General features: G+C 37.4%; 1 protein-coding gene across 12 annotated transcripts in view; it reads left to right on the top strand.

Annotated features, from left to right (window-relative positions):
• The window catches only part of LOC128236966 (diacylglycerol kinase zeta-like), a 123,704-nt gene that overhangs the window by 48,912 nt on the left and 51,018 nt on the right, over nucleotides 1-23,774 (top strand). For 9 of the 12 annotated variants that reach the window (XM_052952114.1, XM_052952119.1, XM_052952110.1 and 6 more), the window contains 5 exons: nucleotides 13,112-13,220; nucleotides 16,901-16,984; nucleotides 21,355-21,429; nucleotides 21,956-21,970; nucleotides 23,363-23,419. In XM_052952114.1, coding sequence (XP_052808074.1) covers nucleotides 13,112-13,220; nucleotides 16,901-16,984; nucleotides 21,355-21,429; nucleotides 21,956-21,970; nucleotides 23,363-23,419 — 340 coding nt within the window. The remainder of the gene's footprint in view (nucleotides 1-13,111; nucleotides 13,221-16,900; nucleotides 16,985-21,354; nucleotides 21,430-21,955; nucleotides 21,971-23,362; nucleotides 23,420-23,774) is intronic. The other 3 variants (XM_052952116.1, XM_052952112.1, XM_052952115.1) reach the window with 1 other exon arrangement.

Here is a 23,774-nt window from a genome sequence, read left to right as displayed (position 1 = left end):
GCAATCTTGCCTTCTTCGGTTACCACAATCCTGACTTCTCTGTTGACCACAATCCTGACTTCTCTGTTGACCACAATCTGGACTTCTCTGTTGACCACAATCCTGACTTCTCTGTTGACAACAATCCTGACTTCTCTTTTGACCACAATCCTGACTTCTCTGGTGACCACATTCCTGACTTCCCTGGTGACCACAAACCTGACTTCTCCAGTGACCACAATCCTGACTTCCCTGGCGACCACAATCCTAATTTCTCTGGTGACCGCAATCCTGACCTTTCTGGTGACCACAATCCTAACAGCAATCCTAACTTCTCTGGAGACCACAATCCTAACTTCTCTAATTACACCAATCCTGACTTCTCTAGTTACCAAAATCTGGACTTCCATGGTGACTGTAATCTGGACTTCTCTGGTGACCACAATCCTGACTTCTCTGGTGACCAAAATCTGGACTTCCATGGTGACTAATCTGGACTTCCCTGGTGACCACAATCCTAAATTTTTTGGCGACCACAATCCTAACTTCTCTGGTGACCACAATCCGTACTTCTCTGGTGACCACACTCCTGACTTTTCTGATGACTGCAATCCTGACTTCTCTGGCGACCACAATCCTGACTTCTCTGATGACTGCAATCCTGACTTCTCTGGCGACCACAGTCATGACTTCACTGGCGACCACAATCCTGACTTCTCTGATGACTGCAATCCTGACTTCTCTGGCGACCACAGTCATGACTTCACTGGCGACCACAATCCTGACTTCTCTGGTGACCAAAATCTGGAATCCATGGTGACTAATCTGGACTTCCTTGGTTACCACAATCCTAACTTCTTTGGCGACCACAATCCTAACTTCTCTGGTGACCACAATCCGTACTTCTCTGGTGACCACAATCCTGACTTTTCTGATGACTGCAATCCTGACTTCTCTGGCGACCACAATCCTGACTTCTCTGATGACTGCAATCCTGACTTCTCTGGCGACCACAGTCATGACTTCACTGGCGACCACAATCCTGACTTCTTTGGCGACCACAATCCTAACTTCTCTGGTGACCACAATCCGTACTTCTCTGGTGACCACACTCCTGACTTTTTTTGATGACTGCAATCCTGACTTCTCTGGCGACCACAGTCATGACTTCACTGGCGACCACAATCCTGACTTCTCTGGTGACCAAAATCTTGACTTCCATGGTGACTAATCTGGACTTCCCTGGTTACCACAATCCTAACTTCTTTGGCGACCACAATCCTAACTTCTCTGGTGACCACAATCCGTACTTCTCTGGTGACCACAATCCGTACTTCTCTGGTGACCACAATCCTGACTTTTTTGATGACTGCAATCCTGACTTCTCTGGCGACAACAATCCTGACTTCTCTGGCGACCACAATCCTGACTTCTCTGATGACTGCAATCCTGACTTCTCTGGCGACCACAGTCATGACTTCACTGGCGACCACAATCCTGACTTCTCTGATGACTGCAATCCTGACTTCTCTGGCGACCACAGTCATGACTTCTCTGGCGACCACAATCCTGACTTCTCTGATGACTGCAATCCTTACTCTGGGTAACACAATTCTGACTTTTCTGATGACTGCAATCCTGACTTCTCTGGTTACCACAATCCTGACTTCCGATGACTGCAATCCTGACTTCTCTGGTGACCACAATCCTGACTTCCGATGACTGCACTCCTTAGTTCTCTGGTAACCACAATTCTGACTTTTCTGATGACTGCAATCCTGACTTCTCTGGTTACCACAATCCTGACTTCCGATGACTGCAATTCTGACTTCTCTGGTGACCACTGTCATGACTTCACTGGCACCCACAATTCTGGCTTCACTGGTGACCACAATCCTGACTTCACTGGTGACCACAATCCTGACTTTTCTGATGACCACAATCCTTACTCCTGACATTAATCATGACCTCTATGGTGACATTTTAAAGGATTGTGCACTTAAAATGTGTGTTCAAGTACATGTTGATTTTGCCACAACTAGAACTTCCTTTCATAATGATTGGGAGGTAACAAGATAATGATTTATAATGGTTTTGAGTGATGAAATCCTGCCGTCATATTTCCCGTGAATGTTTCATGCATAATATTATTATATATACTCTCATAAGGCATTTGATAGACAAGGTTTGTGTCTACATAATAATCCTTGGGACCCTTCCATCATAGGAGATTTGACAGAGCGTTAGTTTTCTGAGATTTATTTCACATATAACAAACTAATGATACCCTGCAGTGGTCAGGCTTCAAATGGTAGGCATTAAGTCTATTAATTTACATCTTGGATAGTCTACTATTACAAGAAAATTGTTTTGATCCACAGACAGTGGTCTGTCCTGAGCTATTGGGTTTGGATCAACTGTGGAAAAATGAACGATTTTTGATACCTTGATTATACGTCTTTCCTTTCCCTGTGACGGACATGGCAACAATCTATTGGTTGGTCAGGGAATTAGCAGGAGAGGTCTGGGAGGGGTAAATGTTCTACTAATTTCCCATGATCATGGTGTGTGTTTCACTCTTGTAATAGAACAGAACAATAGTCCTTCGATAATTGTGCCTGGCTAGACAATTTGCACTTGAACAATGGAAAGTATCTTGTATTATGTAGAATTTGACTGCAGGATGATGTTAAATGGTTGCCTATCATCAATGGCTTGTGCCAAGGTAAGGAAGAATAAATAAATCCATATTTAAAAAGACTGACCTAAATCTTGAAATACAACTGTTTAATGAGTGTACTGTTACACTTTTAGCAGCTGAAAATTAATTTTGTACCATGGAATTCTATATCCAAAGCCTCTGAAGTCATCAATATCCAGCTCAATTCATCAATATCAAACACTGATTGAATGACAAAATGACAAAAAATTGAACATGAATCCCAAAATATAGCTACGATAATTCAATATCAATTCAACTAAAATTATTTCTTTAAACCATGCCATAAAAACAAATATCCGCATTACTTTGTGTGATGAATATCGTGCAATTGTTTTATTATTGCATAAACCCTCCGTTTGGTATCCAGAACATCTGGATCAAATTCTGTTGAACTTAGAGCACTGGCAAAACTTGATGTACTTCTAGCTTCTATTTTGAGGTTCATTCTGTTTGACCAGCAAGTGACACTTAATAAAGATGTATATTATTCCATGGAAAAAGTGAGATTAATGATGCTTCAGAATGCCAGCAGTGAGAGTCTGCAAGTTTTACTGTTGCAACAATTATGGGCGGAAAGGCGGTGTGATTTTCTCTAGATTTGGGCGACGGTAATGCATTCTGTCGTGGGTTGACAATTGTAGGGAATCTGTAGGACAGTCAGTTATATGAATTGTGAGAACGTGGTCAAGGTTGACTTCATTATGGCGGTCTGTCTTCCACTAGACTCCATTCGTAGGGCTTCATACATATTTAGTCTTTGCGAAAATGCCACACTGGCATAATGCTGTCTGCTGGTAAATTCTCTTTGAGGCCTGAAGAAATGACATTGAGATTACTTTAGGCCAAAAAAGAACTATTGTGGCTGGCCCTCTGGTTTTTCCTCAGGAATATGTTGGAGTCCTAATGGCTCTGACTTCACACAGACTGCAAATGCAAATAATGTTAAAAGACAATGGTGTTTGCTTTTCAAGCAAAACATATATTTGAGAAGAAGAGTTCTTCTTACTTGGTTAACGCGGTTTTGCCATCCAAGGACACCATAAGTTGGTATTGTTTTAGTTTCCTCTGCCTGGCTGTATTCCAATTCCTGTATTTGTTTTTTTGTTGTTCCATTGGCCATAGTAAACATCATAAAACATGTGGTATTATGGCTTTCCATTCCGAGTGTTCTGAACTGATGTGAGTTCTTGTCCTTTAATTTAAAGGGGCTGTACTCCGTATGACAAAATAGCGAAAAAAAGAAAATTGTTGGAAACTGACATAAACTTGGCATCGATGTGTACAATGCATTGAAACTTACTAACTGAAGTACCACATGGTTTACAATATATTTAAGTTTAGCAGTTATTTTGTATTTTTCCATTAAAAAAGATTACTGGGTATGTCTACCAGGTAGAATTCATTCCTTATGCGTGATTTGCTAGTCGGTGTTATCACATGATATTACCGAGGTAGGTTTATAGCTTAATTATGTCACCGGATTAGAGAAAGCCGTTGTAGCTCAGTGGATATGACGCTGGACTGCAATTTTGGCGACATGGGTTCGAACCCGGTCTCCGACACAATTTTTTTTTACATTTTGGTACTTTTTTTTTACAATTATGATATCAAAGCGTACTACATTCTATTAGATAATTGTACTGAGATTCGTTACAGAAAAAACTTTTTTGGTGCCAATCTGGTGTACGGTCCCTTTAAACAACAAATATTGAAATCAAAATGCTTGGTGTGATTTTAGAAGTTACGGTTGCTGTCATTATAACGAAGCTTTGGTTTTGTTGTTTGAGTGGTCGATTCTTTTCAATACTTCAAACCTTCTGTCATAAGTCTTTACAGATCAAGATGTTCTCATCTTATGTATAGTTTGGCCAGTATTTCACGTGGTTTGAATCCCTCAGGTATCTATAAAAACTACTATTAGTTGTTTAAAAGGAAATTAAATAAAGGAAACTATATTCCAATGGTGTCTGCAAAAAGGATACAGAAAATCATATTTTAATGTAGAAATAACATCTGTTAACTAAATTATTTCAGAAGTTGCAATTCTTTTTCACATTACAGATATAAATGTTTGATTTGCAGTCATAAAAAAATGATAGTTTTATTTATTTCTTTATAAAGAAAAGGGTTAAAATTAAATAAAGAAAGACTTCGAAAGTTCATTATGTATATAATTTGCTTTATGAGAATGTTTGTATGCCATCTCGGTCATTATTGTTCATCAAATAGAGTTCATTCACTATCTTCGTATATTTTTTAAGCCAAACCCTGTCCATCAATGTATATTTCTGTAGGCTAAAATTGACCACTGAACGATTTATGTAAGCTGACGTGGGTTGGACGAGCAAGCAGATCAGAACAGACCTAACAGTTTTTAGCTGGTTTGAGATATACGTAGGCTGACAGTATGCGCATGGAATACGGGTACTCCATAAACATCATTTACCATCCCTGCAGTTCTGAAACAAGGTCCATTACTCTGGTTTCAATAGATATTAAGTTAAACCATAGCTTTTGCTTTGTTTAAAAGATACTTGATGTACCGGTAATTTAGTATGCTTCTGATAAATAAGTTGAATAATAAGAATATTTAGGATACATCTCTAAGTATAAATTTTCAAGAAAGAATTTTCTTTAATAGAATTGTAAGTATTTCAAATAACTGTCAAACATGATATTTTTCGTTCAGTAACACTCATGTTCCTAACATTTGAGGTATTCAAACAGACTTGTCATTTGATGACAGTTTAACTAATGTACTGTAATATTGCTAAGTATTTAAAGTACTTATTTATAAGAGCTAATTATGTAAAGTAATATTGTGATGTATATATAGTGCCATAAATTGTGATGTTTTTAATCAAGTTTTTATCAATGGTAGATGAGTTTAACATTTTTACTCTTTAGATAATTGTGAGTTATAATAACATATGACGCACTTCTCTGTGATATGATTATTGTGGAAGAAGAGTGTGTTGGCTGAAGCAATAAAATCTGCCATTAAACTCCTATTATAATTTTATCAGCTATTAAAAAGAAATAAAGAGCTGGCAGTATTACCATGACAAAACTAGAATTAAAAGTCACAGTTCTGTCTTATAAGTTTGTTTCAATTGCCAATATTTTCTGATGAACGCAACATCTTTGGAAATGTTCGGATCATCGCAAAGCAATATACATGAAAATTGTTTGTATTATGTCAGTAGGCTCCGAAATACTTAAATCAAAATGTTAAAAAGTTAGAAAATTTATTATGTTTTAAATGTATTGTTTTCATTAGTGATTCAATTTAACATTTTAAGTGATTTGAAGTAATTGATTATTTACGTAATTTGATAAACTGGTTCCGTATAAGGTCGGGCCGTTCTATTTTCAGAATGGGTGAGAATGAATTACTGTAAGGTTTACTTAAATGAAATGAAGCATTTTTTAACAATCACTGATTGAATCGTGGACTGTTGGTGTAATTATATCAAGTAATGAATTGCATGATTGACGTTAGACGTTATTATCGGGGTATTAACTCAGTGGGGCTGACTAAAGTGTGTTGAGTCTGAAGGACTCCATGCATACTTTAATCCCACAGTTCATTCCTTAATTAATTTAGTGTTCCTGTGATAGGATTATAAAAAATAACAAGATGCAATGAAAATAGATGACAAAATGTCAGCTTCGAATAGTTTCAGAAAATTTAATATTTGATGAAAGTGTTTTTTTCCCAAAGAAATTATGAACAATGTCTAGACTTAGATTATTGAATTTAACAGTTCTGCTTAAAGCATTCTCTCAAAATGCTTATAAATATTAAAAATACTGAAATGAAGATAAAATATGGATGATTCACATGTTAAAAAAAAATAAAAAATGGCTAAATATTTATAAAAATTCCAAGAAAAGTATGTTCATTAACACTGAATTCTTTAACAGACATGTAAAGGCAACATATACTCTCATGTGTTAATTTTGGAAAGTGCCGGAATTAAGGATAGAAAGACATAGATTCTGTTTTGACCAGGAATGATAAATATACTCTACCCAATGAATTCCATTCAGCAAAAGTGTAAAGGGAAAATGAACAAGATATTTAAGAAGTCTCGATCGGTGTCGCCATCATTCGAGATTCCAAAAATATGCCTTCCTCGTCAGGCGGAATGCATAGATGATGGCTATGATATCGAGCTCAACAAGGGCTTAAAGGTTCCCCAGGAGTCGCGAGGACGGTCAACCAGCTTCGATTCTAGCTCCCTGCAGCGACAAAATACCCTCACAAAGAAGACACTCGAGGTTCCGGGGAAAAATAGCCGGCGATGTCACTCCCTTGACTCCACTTGCACATACCAAATGAGCCCATCAACGTCTGATGAAAGCATTTCAGATAGCAGGGTAAGTGGGGGTACCTCAAACTTCAGTTTGAAAGTTCCCAAATTCCAAGGAAGGAGATCGTCTTTGGACATTCCAAAGTTATGCATTCACTGCGTGCATATGGAAGCCAAAGCACAGGAGAACAGAGAACGGGAAGAAGCATTGCTTGTTTACAACCAAGACAGAAATAATGCAGAAGACAGCGACAATATTTCCTTCACATCCAGTACAAGCTACACATCTTCGTTAGCAGATTCCCTGTCTGATCCTTCTGGATTTTACTATTTAAGTGACTCTGAAGATGAGGGCAATGAATCAGACTGTGAGGATAACTTAGACTCTCCAAACTTCAGGAACAATACCAACAGTGAATCTTTTGACAGTTACCATGGGACCACTACAAGTCAAAGCAGCCAGAGCCCAAGCCCCGATAAAAAACTCATCCTTGATTTTCTCAATGGGCATGATCTGCCTCATATCGATAGTAAAGATGAGGAAGATTTTGATGACGATGCCATTGATGATGAACTTGACCAAGATGATGATGATGAGGAGGAGGAGGATTTTATAAATGCAGTTACATTGACCGTACCTAACATTAAACAACAGAGATCATCATCAATGGATGCTTGCTTTGTTTCCTCAAAAGAGCCTGGCAAATCAAGCCATAAACAAGTACAGAGACAAAAGTCCTTTGACAATGGTGACAATTTGCCTGTTCCCATGCAGATTCGGTCTAGCTCAGTTGATGTAAATTTACCAACAGAACAAGACTCACGATATAAGGCCATTCCACACTCTCACTCCCGGTATGTATAGGTTTGCCAATTGCTGTTGTAGAACTGTTCACGATGACTGTGCTGTTGTAGAACTGTTAACGTTGACTGTCCTGTTGTAAAACTGTTCACAATGACTGTGCTGTTGTAGACTGTTCACGATGACTGTGCTGTTGTAGAACTGATCATGATGACTATACTGTTGTACAACTGTGAACGTTGACTGTCCTGTTGTAAAACTGTTCACAATGACTGTGCTGTTGTACAACATTACTGTTCACGATGACTGTGCTGGTGTAGAACTGTTCACAACAGCTGTGCTGTTGTAGAACTGTTTTTGACGACTGTGCAGTTGTAGAACTGTTCACCGTAAATGTGCTGTTGTAGAACTGTTCATGACAACTGTGCTGTTGTAGAACTGTTCACGGTGACTGTACTGTTGTAGAACTGTTCATGATGTATGAACTGTTGTAGAACTGTTCACGTTGACTGTCCTGTTGTAAAACTGTTTACGATGACTGTGCTGTTGTACAACTGTTCACGGTGACTGTACTGTTGTAGAACTGTTCATGACGTATGTGCTGTTGTAGAACTGTTCACGTTGACTGTCCTGATGTAAAACTGTAGAACTGTTTTAATACAGCTGTGCTGTTGTAGAACTGTTTTCGACGACTGTGCAGTTGTAGAACTGTTCACCATAAATGTGCTGTTGTAGAACTGTTCATGACGACTGTGCTGTTGTAGAACAGTTCTCTGTGACTGTCCTGTTGTAAAACTGTTCATGATGACTGTGTTGTTGTAGAACTGGTCGTAGAACTGGTCACAATGACTGTGCTTTTGTAGAACTGTTCATGATCACTGTGCTTTGTAGAACTGCTCATAACGACTGTTGTGGTAAACAGTCAGGGTGGTGCCTTCTTCCATTCAGTTTAAGCTTGTGTGTTTTTGAAGAAAAGAAGTCAAGGTATTGTCAATGCGTCGGCATTGTTGTCGTATCACTCAGCTGCACTGTCAATGCAATTTGGCAAAAACTTAAACCTTAAAACTCAAAATATGTTTTGAAATATACAAATGAAACTTGGTACACATGTTGCCAGAGACATTATAACCACAGGTGTAGTAAGAACTATAACACTGGCTTTAGTCAAGCGCTTTGTTTGACTGTGAGAAACAGATGAGTGAATTACCTTGAGAGCTTCTGTTTTATCATGAATTTAAAACACAAAACACATTACAAAGGCATTCAAATTTTAACTCATGAACAGTTCTTGACAAATCTAACAACACATTCATGGTGTCAAATATAAAAGTATTATTAAGGTCATGTGAATGTTGAGTATTAAGGCAATGTAGAAATGAGTAGAAATGTGTGGTTCATGCTCACTATGAAACCAAGGATTTGAAATTGAGTACACACTTTCAGTAACATAGTAGGGCTAATTTGGGATTATGCAGATCGATGCCTTGGGGTATATTAACCCCTTCACCACCTACCTCCTTTCGGTTTATATTTCAAAATCATGGGTTTTTGGTATGACAAAAACTTCAACCTGTCAAAATTTCATTATTCAACTGCGTATTTGCGTACAGTCAGCTACAAAAAGCTTAACACAGTCCTGACTTTCATGCATTTAGGAAAGATTCACACCCTGGCATCGGCTATGTTGCTGTCACCACTTGTTTTATTGATGATGGCTTTCTTTATTTAATATTTGTATACTCCATAAAAGGGAGAAATTCATATTGCTAGAAGTGCTTATGTTGGTCATGTAGATCATCTGAGTAACATGTTCGTGGTTGTCTTAGAACGAGAGGCAGGTGGATATGGAATACTTCAATACCTCCAGGACAGAACGTGTGAAGACTGGTTGATAATTATAGTGCTGGAAAAAAGGGTTTTTGTTTAATAATACAAGAAGTTTGGATTGATTTGTGATTACAAAAACTGTAAATAGGAAATTGCTTTTGTTGCTTCGAAATTAGATGTTTCATCAACAATTTTTAATAAATATTAGAACCACCACCAACCCTCTGTCAAGTCTTGATCTCAGACAGTTAATGAAGAAAATGTACCAATATATGAAATCAAGTGTTCTTCCTTCACTCCTGTTAATTCTCAGAAATGCATCTAAAGCATGACTTCCATTATAAATTCTGATTAAACAAACCTAAGGACTGATGAGACTCAATGTTTTGTAGCGATAAAACACCTTTTTACACACGGATTTTGTTTCATCCAATAATAGTGGAATGATTTTTTTATGCTGTGGAATTGTCTATACTTCCATGAAGATTGTTATTGAAAGTGATTTTTAGATAACACTGATCAATGTGAATAAATGTTAAGTGGGCTTTGCTGAGATTCTGTCAATATTTATTATGTTTTGTTCTAGAAAAGTACATAGTTTCAATATACGCATTTGAAGTGTGCAGCGAAAAATGAATCATAGAACATCATGTAACAAACTTACTGACTAATGGCCGTATATTTATAAAATATTTATTATTTTGCTCATCGTGGATTTCCTTGGTCACTTTGCTCACTTAAGCTCAACGTCCAGCTCCGCTAGTAAAGGTTGTAAGTTCATAAGAATTGATGTTTGTTGGCGAACGCTAGTGGACGTTATGTTCATTTAAAATTTTCATCATGCAAAAATAAACCTTGTTGTAAGTTCAGCTCCGTTTGTAAATGTTCCTGAAAGCTGGATTAAGTTGATTAAGTTGTACCAATTTTTCCTAAGTTGGTCTCCATTGGCAAACGTCAACTGAGATGCTGGCGGTGGTGGACTTAGCAATTGAATATTGTTGGAAGAGGGGCTTGCGTGAGACTTAGTTAATATCAGTTGTTCAAAGTAGCCCCTTGCGTTACCAACGTCTTCATTGTGTCTGGTACCCATTGGCTTAGTTCAACACCGCCAGCAATATAGTTGATTTTTGCCAAGGTAAACTCTTATAATACAACCACGTCAAAGTTGGTAAATGTTGGTCCAAATGTTGTAGTGACAACCCAGCTTATCAATCCACATTCAATGTCATTGATGAACTCAGGTAATCATTAACAGCATTGTGTTTCGAAAGAAGGTTTGAGGGCTATAGCCTGTTTTTGACAATAAAGTTTAAACAAACAACTTTATGACCCCAAATTGTGAAACAAAAAAACTTAAAATAGTAAGTTTCTTTAATAATCAAATAATTTCTACTAAAATTCAATAAGGACGGGTGATGTTGATGGTAATGTCTTAAACTTACTCCCAGTGGAAAACGAAAAATGTCGGTAATTCAGTTTGTTGTGTATTTTATGTCCACATATGTGGCTGCCTGGTATTATGTACTATTTCAGATCATTTCTCTGAACGTCTATTCATGTAGTCTTTGAGCGCTCTCAATCAATGGCTGTAAAACTTTTTGTGTAGAAATCATATGTTTTGGAGAAAATATTGGACATTGAGAGATGCTCATGAATGTTTTAAGTAAGAGACTATCCTACGATTCACCTAAAATGTGTCATTAAAGATGCAATGCCTTCCTTTTGTTGAAATCATGAGTACAATGTATTCATTCTCATACCACTAACCTTGCCCTGTATCAATGTTGAGCTAGCCCTAACATACTGGCTGGGCTGGCATAAACCCTGCCACATATCAATGTTGAGCTAGCCCTAACATACTGGGCTGGCATAAGCCCCACCACTTATCAATGTTGAGCTAGCCCTAGCATACTGGGCTGGCATAAGCCCCACCACATATCAATGTTGAGCTAGCCCTTATACATACTGGGCTGGCATAAACCCCACCACATATCAATGTTGAGCTAGCCCTAACATACTGGGCTGGCATTTACCCAACCACATATCAATGTTGAGTTAGCCCATACATACTGGGCTGGTATAAACCTCACCAGATATCAATGTTAAGCTAGCCCTTATACATACTGGGCTGGCATAAGCCCCACCACATATAAATGTTGATCTAGCCATAACATACTGGGCTGGAGTTAACCCCACCACATATCAATGTTGAGCTAGCCCATACATACTGGGCTGGCATAAGCCCCACCACATATCAATGTTGAGCTAGCCCATACATACTGGGCTGGCATAAGCCCCACCACATATCAATGTTGAGCTAGCCCTAGCATACTGGGCTGGCATAAACCCCACCACATATCAATGTTGAGCTAGCCCTAGCATACTGGGCTGGCATAAACCCCACCACATATCAATGTTGAGCTAGCCCTAACATACTGGGCTGGCATAAACCCCACCACATATCAATGTTGAGCTAGCCCTAGCATACTGGGCTGGCATAAACCCCACCACATATCAATGTTGAGCTAGCCCTAACATACTGGGCTGGCATAAGCCCCACCACATATCAATGTTGAGCTAGCCCTTATACATACTGGGCTGGCATAAACCCCACCACATATCAATGTTGAGCTAGCCCTTATACATACTGGGCTGGCATAAACCCCACCACATATCAATGTTGAGCTAGCCCTAACATACTGTGCAGACATTTACCCCACAACATATAAATGTTAAGTTAGCCCATACATACTTGGCTGGTATAAACCTCACCACATATCAATGTTGAGCTAGCCCTAACATAAAGGGCTGGCATTAACCCTGCTCTAGACATATCATACTGAGACCAATAATAGGGGAACTGGAATCTTTCATATGAAATTTGTTGGAAGATGAAATTATAAGATCCATTTTCAAGTTCCAATATCAGCATATCTGCTGTCTAGTGTAGCATCAAAAATGTAGTTTTACTGCAAATATCTTAGAATACTGTGTCAGTGGTTTCATAAATTGTGGAATAATTGGTGGCCAGGAAGACAAACAGACAATCTTTGCTTTATTGAACTGCTGGTCTCCTGACAGGCTTTGATTTACATCCAATATAGTCAGCTGTCCCCATAATGATCAGTCCATCACTGCTATCCTGTCCTAACAGATGCAAGTGTACATGCTATTTCCACTTTTGGGTAAAGTTGCGTGCTTGAAAGAAGATTAAGATTGATGTACTCTGTCTCCTGTTTTTCTCCACAGTTTTGCTCGGATGACTTAAAAAGCTCTGTGGACACTCTGCTGAAAGGCTGATGGAAAAAAAATGACAATGCAATACAAGACTTTCGTGACACATATTCATCACCCCTACATCCCCTCAGCCAGAATTAACATATATATATATATATATATATATATATATATATATATATATATAATATTTTTGGCATAACATTTATTGTTATCTTTTCTTTCCAGGAAAGCAATATCCAAGAATGCCTTGAACCACTCCACATATCTTCACCCTAACTACGGGGACTTTTCCCAAACTCATCATAGACAGATCTCCTCGTCTGTTGATTGGTCGGTGAGTATCCATTAAGCCACCAGTTTTGTGATTGCTTTAAAACATTTTTAATGTTCTTTGATTGGTTGGTACATGTATGCACCCATAGCTTAAGACTTCTGATTGGTTAATTTTGTGACTTTTCTTGTTTAGTATTTTTGAGAATTGATAGCTACATGTACAGCATTGTATTTGGTTAATTTTGTTGCTATCTTTGTTGTTAAGTAGCCATCATTAAAAAAACACAGCTATAAGCTGGAGGAAATGACAGCATTCGATTTTGTTGATTACAGTGTACAGGATTTCTCCCATTGATAATAGCCACTCACCTCTTTTATTATATAACTCTCAATGGCGCTGTTGGTCAGGTTTAATGTCTTAATGATAAGACCAGTAGAGGTCACCTTGGAACCAGACTCATATTGTCAGCCTTGTATTATTTAATGGCAAACATGTCTGTAATTATGTCTAACATTTACCTCGGCCATTGATGGATAGTGCTCTTAAATCTGCCGAAATGCATCATATATCTGACTGTTGCCAAGAGAAACCAGAGGGTGGTGGCGACTGACGGTGTGCACAAGGGAAAGTGGTCTTACCAATTCATTAGCTGTAATTAACAAATTAGGTTCATCCATGACAGCTATGATTCAGTTACTAATTGAATGATAAGACAGAACTTTAAATTATGAGCTGGCAGAGATTGTGATAGAACTTAAAACCATGGTTTACTGATGTAAATGGCCATGAGGTCATCTTAGTTGGTATCAGCATTCAGTTCCAATGATTGGTGATTTTTTATTTTCAACTAGTTTTTCCAATACAGTTTCCAAAATCTGTATTTTAAAAAATTGAAAAATTCACCTCGTTTGTCAAGTTACTGTCTTTGTCATTGGTCAAGTTACTGTCATTGTTGTTGTTCAAGTTACTGTCATTGTTGTTAGTCAAGCTACTGTCATTGTTGTTGGTCAAGTTACTGTCATTGTCATTGGTCAAGTCATTGTCATTGGTCAAGTCATTGTCGTTGGTCAAGTTACTGTCATTGTTGTTGGTCAAGTTACTGTCATTGCCATTGGTCAAGTTACTGTCATTGTTGTTGGTCAAGTTACTGTCATTGTTGTTGGTCAAGTTACTGTCATTGTTGTTGCTAAAGTTACTGTCATTGTTGTTGGTCAAGTTACTGTCATTGTCGTTGGTCAAGTTACTGTCATTGTTGTTGGTCAAGTTACTGTCATTGTTGTTCAGGTCAAGTTACTGTCATTGTTGTTGGTCAAGTTACTGTCATTGTCGTTGGTCAAGTTACTGTCATTGTCATTGGTCAAGTTTCAGTCATTGTTGTTGGTCAAGTTTCAGTCATTGTTGTTCAGGTCGAGTTACTGTCATTGTTGTTGGTCAAGTTATGGTCATTCTCATTGGTCAATTGACTGTCATTGTCGCTGTCAAGTTACTGTCATTGTCATGGTCAATTAAGTTACTGTCATTGTTGTTATGGCCTGTAGAGTCATGCAATTTTGCTTCCATGTTGGCAGTAGAATTTAAGAAATGTTTAACATATTCACATGAAATTTGGTTACATAAGGTTTCACTGAAGGTGTGCTCTCACTAAACAATTGTTATGTTTTATGCATCGTTACCGTGGATGTGCATTGGCATCTGATTCATTGGCAACAGAGATCAAGTTTATATTCAAGTAAGATATGGAGTATGTGCAGTAATGCTGTCATTTGTAGATATTAATTTATTCCCAATCTTTAATTGTCTTACATTTTAACAATGTTGACACTGTGTTGATATCTGATAGCAGGCTTACAAAACTGACGTAGCGCTGATAGCAGGCTCACAAAACCCTTAACTCTGTAGATCAGACTGAGCTCTTTTAAGGTGATTATATGAGGGGTGAACAGACTGTAATGGTGGTGATACCAGTCTGATTGTGGTCATAAACCTGTGATCTGCCTCATGTCCGGATGTCATTAGCTTCACCTGATGCTGAAGCATTTGTCATGGATCTATCTATATACATTTATACTCCGCAATCACTTTGGTCTATGGTTAACATTTCCAGTAAATGGATAAATCAATCCAAAAGTCTTTTTTCCATTTGTGTTTGATTAGGATTTAAGTTTTAAAAGGTGTTCATTTGTTTGAACTACAATCAGAAACTGATCAAATGTAGTGGTTATAGAAGCGCACTGACGTCAAACAGCTGTATGTCTGTGCTGACCTATTTATCTGAAGGGAGAGACTTGTTGTCACAGCACTTGGTCTTCTACCGAACATCACCTATGTTACAGACACTTCATGACAACAAGGGCAGCTTGGATTGTCATTACCATCTTCCAGCTGTGATCTTGCAGATGAATAGGGTTGTATTGAGGTCTAATATCTTGATATATTGTAAACAAAAGTGAATCATGGAATGCAAAGTTGGTATGATACTGTGTTAACCATGTCAAAGTTGTTTACCATATTATGCTTTGTTTACCATGTTACACAAGCTACTAACAAGAGACACATGCTTAAAAGAGAGACACAAGCTACAAACAAGAGACACAAGCTACTAACAAGAGACACAAGCTAAAAACAAGAGACACAAGCTACTAACAAGAGACACAAGCTACTAACAAGAGACACACGCTACTAACAAGAGACACAAGCTACAAACAAGAGACACAAGCTACACACAAGAGACACAAGCTACTAACAAGAAACACAAGCTACAAACAAGAGACACAAGCTACAAACAAGAGACACATGCTTAAAATAGAGACACAAGCTACAAACAAGGGACACAATTTACAAACAAGAGACACAAGGTACTAACAACAGACACAAGCTAAAAACAAGAGACACAAGCTACATACAAGAGACACAAGCTACACACAATATGCACAAGCTACTAACAAGAGACACAAGCTACAAACAAGAGACACAAGCTACTAACAATATGCACACGCTACTAACAAGAGACACAAGCTACTAACAAGAGACACAAGCTACATGCAAGAGACACAAGCTACTAACAAGAGACACAAGCTACAAACAAGAGACACAAGCTACAAACAAGAGACACAAGCTACAAACAAGAGACACAAGCTACAGTCGAACCCCGATGGCTCGAACTCCCAGGGACCTGCGAAAATACCTCGAGCCTCGAAAAATTCAAGCCAAGCGGTTTACCTTCAGTTTAATAGATCTGTCCTTTACATCTAGCTCGAGCCAACGAGAAATTCGAGCTAAACAAGTTCGAGCCAATGAGGTTCGACTTTACAAACAAGAGACACAAGCTACTAACAAGAGACACAAGCTACAAACAAGAGACACAAGCTACTTACAAGAGACACAAGCTACTAACAAGAAACACAAGCTACAAACAAGAGACACAAGCTACAAACAAGAGACACAAGCTAAAAACAAGAGACACAAGCTACAAACAAGAGACACAAGCTACTTACAACTACAAACAAGAGACACAGACTACAAACAAGAGACACAAGCTACTAACAGACTGTTATGTTCTGTTCTTTAATATTGTTAAACACATGAAAAGATAGTGTGAATGGAATGGAATATGAAAAGATAGTGTGAATGGAATGGAATTGTATGGTGGAAGTGATTTGAAATTAAACACCTCCAAATAAAGGCAGCGTACCAGTTGATAAGCAAGAATGAATGTAACTGTATGAGGTTGTATGTTTCAGGAGCATGCGGCAAACAGTGAGCACACATGGATGGACACAAACGCATCCGGGGACTTCTGTTACGCCATGGAGCAGGACTGCATTGTAAGTTTATCTTGTATCATCCTGCTATGCATTGAAATTTCATCTCATATCATCTTGCAATGAATCAGGACTGCATTGTTAGTTGATCTCACATCATCCCCTCATTGTGCAGGACAGCATTGTAAGCCTCATCAGAGCTTTTTCTATAGCTCCCAGAGGTCTCACTATCGCACCCATTCCCAAAACCAAATATGCAATATTTTTTCCAATTGGACAAAAAGTCCCAATCTGAATTACATTAGTAATATTGTCTACCAGTTCCAGGGCTTGAAAATGAAATGGAACCAAAGTACGGCATTCAAGTGTTCTCAGATTTTTTCGTTATATTCAAGATTTGAGAATTAGTGAAGTGATAACGTTTTGTCACAAAGTAGTGAATTTCATGACGCAAATTTTCTCAGTTTGTCTAGGGTCTTTTTCCCAAAATGGACAGAAAAAACCCTGGTTGTCTCGCATTGTTACATGTAATAGCTGTTGCAAGTCTAGCCATTTGAGACTTAAAATGGTCTAGTGGTGTTCCTTTTAAGAGGTTGTTGGTTGAGCCCTGCCAGGGTTAAAGTGGTCTAGTGTCATTAACAAGGTGTCTGTCTCTCACCTATGGGGTTGGCGCTTTAGATAGTAATTTAATGGTGAAGGTGACCGCCTCTCACCCAAAAAGAAAAATTGTGAGCTTTGTCCTACTGTGTGCGTACACTTGTTTTCTCACTAAAAGACACCAATACGGGTTTCTACTCAAAAATGATTCATATGAGTTTTAGGAATGTAGCTAAAATGCAAGCTATAGCATAGAAGATTTGCAATCTACATAATTGTTAACCTCATCATGGTCATGATCATCATGACCATGATACTTGATTTGGTCATGCAATCATTCTCATCCCATGGCAAGAAGCTTCAATGTAAAAGACATTCCTGTAAATGGGAAGGATTACATCTGGAGAATATTAAGTGTTTATCAGTCTTGTTTTAGATAAATTATGTAAAAGGGCAGTGTAATTTCTACCAGACTAAGCATTGGTTTGAGGCCTAGTCTAACATCATGTTAAAAATTGTTCACAGAATTTCTAGAATAGTATTCTCCCGTATGTTATTCACAGAACATTTAAAGGTGTCTATAATGTAAACTTATATAAATCTTGGATGCCTGGTATCCTTGTATGAATCTTAAATCCTGTGTCAATGACACTGTGTCCAGTGGCTTGATGGCATGACACTGTGCAGTGGCTTGATGACATGACACTGTGTCCAGTGGCTTGATGACATGACACTGTGTCCAGTGGCTTGATAGCATGACACTGTGTCCAGTGGCTTGATGGCATGACACTGTGTCCAGTGGATTGATGGCATGACACTGTGCAGTGGCTTGATGACATGACACTGTGTCCAGTGGCTTGACGGCATGACACTGTGTCCAGTGGCTTGATGGCATGACACTGTGTCCAGTGGCTTGACGGCATGACACTGTGTCCAGTGGCTTGATGGCATGACACTGTGTCCAGTGGATTGATGGCATGACACTGTGCAGTGGCTTGATGACATGACACTGTGTCCAGTGGCTTGATGGCATGACACTGTGTCCAGTGGATTGATGGCATGACACTGTGTAGTGGCTTGATGGCATGACACTGTGTCCAGTGGCTTGACGGCATGACACTGTGTCCAGTGGCTTGATGGCATGACACTGTGTCCAGTGGCTTGACGGCATGACACTGTGTCCAGTGGCTTGATGGCATGACACTGTGTCCAGTGGCTTGATGGCATGACACTGTGTCCAGTGGCTTGACGGCATGACACTGTTTCCAGTGGCTTGATGGCATGACACTGTGTCAAGTGGCTTGTTGGCATGACACCGTGTCCAGTTCCTTGATGACATGACACTGTCCAGTGGCTTGATGGCATGATACCGTGTCCAGTGGCTTGATGGCATGACACTGTGTCCAGTGGCTTGATGGCATGACACTGTGTCCAGTGGCTTGATGGCATGACACTGTGTCCAGTGGCTTGACGACATGACACTGTGTCCCCTGGCTTGATGGCATGACTTTGTGCAGTGGCTTGATGGCATGACACTGTGTCCCCTGGCTTGATGGCATGACACTGTGTCCCCTGGCTTGATGGCATGATACTGTGTTGAGTGGCTTGATGACATGACACTGTGTCCAGTGAATTGATGGCATGACACTCTGTCCAATGGCTTGATGATATAGAAGCTTATTTGTTCATCGCACTCCTACACACAGTGGTCACAGGGAGAGCAATATTTGATTAGCATATAGTTAGCTGATTTTTCTACCTACTGTAGCCTGTGCGTAGGATTGATCAGACACTATAGGTTGAACAGTTAGACCATTTGTCCTGGAGGAAATTGAGTTACGGATAATATTACATGAAGGAAAGGGACTTGGTTATTTCAATTTAATTAGTATGAGATCAATTTGATACTTACATAATGACTTTGCTCTCAAAAGGCTCCTTTTTTCATCTCTTCAGAAATTATTTTGAAGCTGACCCAAAGGACTTGAATTTAATACAAGATGATGAGACATCAGATAGAAATTGCTCAATTATTTTCCATCAATTTCCTCCTCTGTAAATTGCTAATCCTGCCATTTATACTAAAATGTGATAAATAAAATAAGCCCTATACTAGTTTCGCAATACAATTAAGAACGGCCACAGATATAAAAATACTTCATAACAAAAGATATTTCTAAGATTTTTTTTACCGTAAATGACTGGTTATAAGACGATAGGGGGTATTAGACGCAGGGAAAAAAATCTGTGAAAAATCCGAGAAAAAACTTTCAATCTATGTTTTTGGTTAAAAGACGCATAGAAAAAATGTCAAAATCGTCCGGCATTTTCAGCCACCATGTTTGTTGACAGTGACAAAAAATTTTTTTTTCGTGAAAATGGCGATGGTTATCTTTAAAACCATACAACCATACTGTCGAGAATGAAAAGTTATGTTATGCAAAAAATATTTTGACAGTGCCCAACTTTGCTTTTTTATATGTAAGTTTGATTATTGTTTAATTCAATTTATTATTCAAAATAATATTGAATAGCGTATTTCACAAGAGTTCGGACACCATAAATTATTTATTTTTTTCGCTCTCCGAATACATAGAAAATTATCATTTTTACATCTTATTTACATGTTTGTTTAACCTGCCTTTTTTCTTCATGTTTGCTTTTTACCACTCATTAATTTATCCGTAGTAATCAATGGTCATTAACTTATTTATTACGCCTATAAGTGTAAATCCTTCATGAAGTTAATTAAAACACCATTTTATACATGCACTGAACTGAATAAACACATTCTATCGGCTTCAGATCAAAGAGTCACACTGTGTGACGTCACATAACTTACAGTTATACCCACGAGGATCTCGTGGAGAGCATGGACATTGCTATGCAGGATTAATGTATAACTGTACGATTATTGCTTCATATAGTCTATAAGTGTGGTACAAGTTTGAAAGCTTATTGGCAGATCGTTTTACAAACATGCCATGTCGATGTTTTCTTAATCCCTTGATTGCCCTTGTTGTTTGTTTAATCCTCAAATAAATATATCACACTTCCTTTTCAACAGGCAATAAATCGTTTAGGATGGGTAGTAACTAATTAAATTGTCACAGTGGTGTATATGGTTAGGTAATCTAGCCAGGCATTGTAAAGATAAAAATCAATAATCTTCGTCTGTGAAACTTGGTAACTATGAAAGTTATGATTGATGTCCTTTGGGTGTCCGAAAATGAGGTACGCAAAATAAATTATTTTGGGAAATAATTATGGGTGTCCAAATATTTAGAGTGTCCGAACTCTTAGGTGAATTATGGTAACTTTAATCGAAAAATATTTTTGTTGAAATTATAAACGTCTTACGATATACCATATCCCGATCTTCAACTGCCGTTTTAACCCGTATATACTCGATCAATATGACGCGAGTAACATCCCTTTCTACATAAATCTAAACAAACTCTCAGCTTGAACTTGACCTCAGAAAAAAAGTTCAAAAAATTGTTACTGGGTATTATACGCAGGCATTTTTTTGCATCAAAATCTGAGGGAAAAAAGTGTGTCTAATACCCAGTCATTTACGGTATTTGAATTTCTTGATAGTCATTTTTTTCCTTGAGATCATTATTATTCAAAATCAAGTGTTAGTATGAAAGGTTTGGTATAATGGTATATATATAGTGCCAATGTTATTTCTGTCACAAAGTCAACTCTGCAATCTTATTAATAATGTCCTGATCCATGTGGAAGTTTAATTAACATCTGAGAATTTCTTTGAACTGTTGATATTATTAAATGAATTACACTCTACCTGAAGACTGGTGATTTTCAATTTATAGAAGACTGGCCCGAGGAAGAAATGTATGGCATGCAAGATCGTTGCCCATGTTGGCTGTATTCAAGTCCTCGAAGTGGTGCGTATATTATATTCTGAGAGGCTGCTGAACTCAGGTTTTGTTGATTTTATTTCGTTCTTGAATATATAAGCATTAGTTTGAAGAAGTCAGTTGTGTATATAGTATATGGAATTGAAGTAACTAATTATTTGGAAGTGTCATCACTAGCAGGTCCTGTGTCCGCCTCTAGTCATATACACTTTGGCCGACTGCTTTAAAGTCCTGTCTTAAAGAAATTATATGTGTTTCATCACACAATAGTCTGCCGGAAGTATATAAAATCTGGAAAAAATAACAGGATTCTTTCTAAATATTAAGGCTCTCAACTTGCGACCACAAATCCTGTATTGCAATACAATTTATTATAGCAGCTATTAGATTTTTGCTGTTTTATAATTGAAGGACACCTGACTTTTCATACCAGTTCCCTTTTCTGTATAATTATTAGCCTTTAAAAATTTATAAATAATTTTTTGATGAAATTTACTGAAAAAACATGCTTTTAAAGATGAGAATTATCTTCTAATAATTCAACATACTTTAGGAAACTCCATTAAAGGTAAAATGCACCATGCCTGGAAGAAAGTCCCCTTAACCCTGGATTAAGGCCATTAACATGATTGTGTGTCTAAAGCATGCATGTATATCAAAACACCTCCTCAAATATACATAGATTTCTTACCTTATTTTACTGTAGAAAGCACGCTGGTATTCTCCACAAAATATTATTAACATTATTGCCTGTGTACTGTTGATCATATGAAAGTGTTTGGAAAAAAAATTCAAGTCCATTTCTGGCTGGTTACAGAATAATTAAATAAGTCTTTACCTGATTTTTCTTACATTTTTACCTTATATTGTATTTATCCTTGCATTATTAATTATTTATCATAGAATCTGGTAGTTAGTTCTCTGTTTATGACAATACATACTAATACTATGAGGCCCATCCATAACTGTTTGTACTTATATAATGCACCCCATTCATGGTCAATAAAATTTAAAATGAGAGTGACTCCATACAATTGTCAATTGTTTTTTTTCAGCCATTGACTGTGCAGTCGTTTTAGTCAATTACATTTTTTTTACTTGGACAAACATTCTGTCGTAAAAGTATGCTAATAATATTGACAATTAGTCAATAAATATTTTTGCGCTCTGATTTCATCCATATATTTATAAAATCTGCATTATTGCCCACTTTAATACAATTAATATTATTGTACTATTTTGACATTAATTTTGTAAATTTTATTAAGCATTGATGGGCCTCTTCACTTTCTATCTATGATTTCACTATTATATTGATCAAGTCTTCAATATTGCCCACTCACTTTCAATATAATTGGCAACATCTAGTTTTGGCGATATTATTGTCAAATTTATGTATTGTGGATGGGCCTCTTATGTCACTATGTCATTTTAATCATCAAAAGTTGGCGATAAATATTTGCGTTCTCTGATTTCTTCAATGAATTGATCAAGTCTTTAATATTTCACTCCCATTCAATATTATTGACAATGTCCTATTTTGACATTATTATTGTCAATTCTTCATGAAAGAGAAAAATGTATAAACATATTTCTTGCCATTTCTGAATGGTATCATTAATTATGTCCGTTTCTTCAGGGTTTTTTATTGTCCAAGTTTTCACATAAAATAACAAAAAATATATTATTTGTTTTGTCTATTTTGTAATGTGAAAAAGAATTTATTTTGTTTATAAATATAATGCCTTAACAGTAACATTGAGGTTGGAAATTGCAATAGCTAGATAAATTACAAACACAAACTATCCAACGTGAAATAATCGGATTAGGATTTGTTAATACTATTTATATAAAAATATATATATAAAAAGGCTTCCCCAGAAATGAATGACATTAATAAAGATAAGAATATTGTTATGTTCATGATAAAAAATTATGTTCACAATAATCCTATTTGCAGAAAAACCTGCGCTGCAAACCAACTTTCCGGGAGGCTGGCGTTAGGAATTACAGGGAGGTAGGTGAACCTTAACGGTTGTCTACGTAATAGAAGATTAAGCATGACACCGTGCTTCTTGCTTTACTCTCGTTTTCATTATACAGATGAAATATATCATTAAACTATGGTTTGCAATAGATTGTCTGCCTCTTAAAAGTAGTTCTTGTTTTTGTAGAAGTGTTACAGAAAATTCCAGCCTTTTATAAGATTGTTATTTGTAAGTTTGGTGAATATTAAAGTTAATTGGTGTTATATTATAACATATTGGTTACAGTGTGTGTTTACCACGTGATAAATTGCATCATAAATGCTACATCAGAAGGGCAATATTTTGATTTGAAATAGACTTTAGACAAAGATAACTTCACTATTT

Source organism: Mya arenaria, chromosome 6 (genome assembly GCF_026914265.1).
Source record: "Mya arenaria isolate MELC-2E11 chromosome 6, ASM2691426v1".
Classification (NCBI taxonomy): Eukaryota; Metazoa; Mollusca; class Bivalvia; order Myida; family Myidae; genus Mya; species Mya arenaria.
Note: the sequence above shows the minus strand (reverse complement) of the source record. Positions and strands in the feature narration are given on the sequence as shown.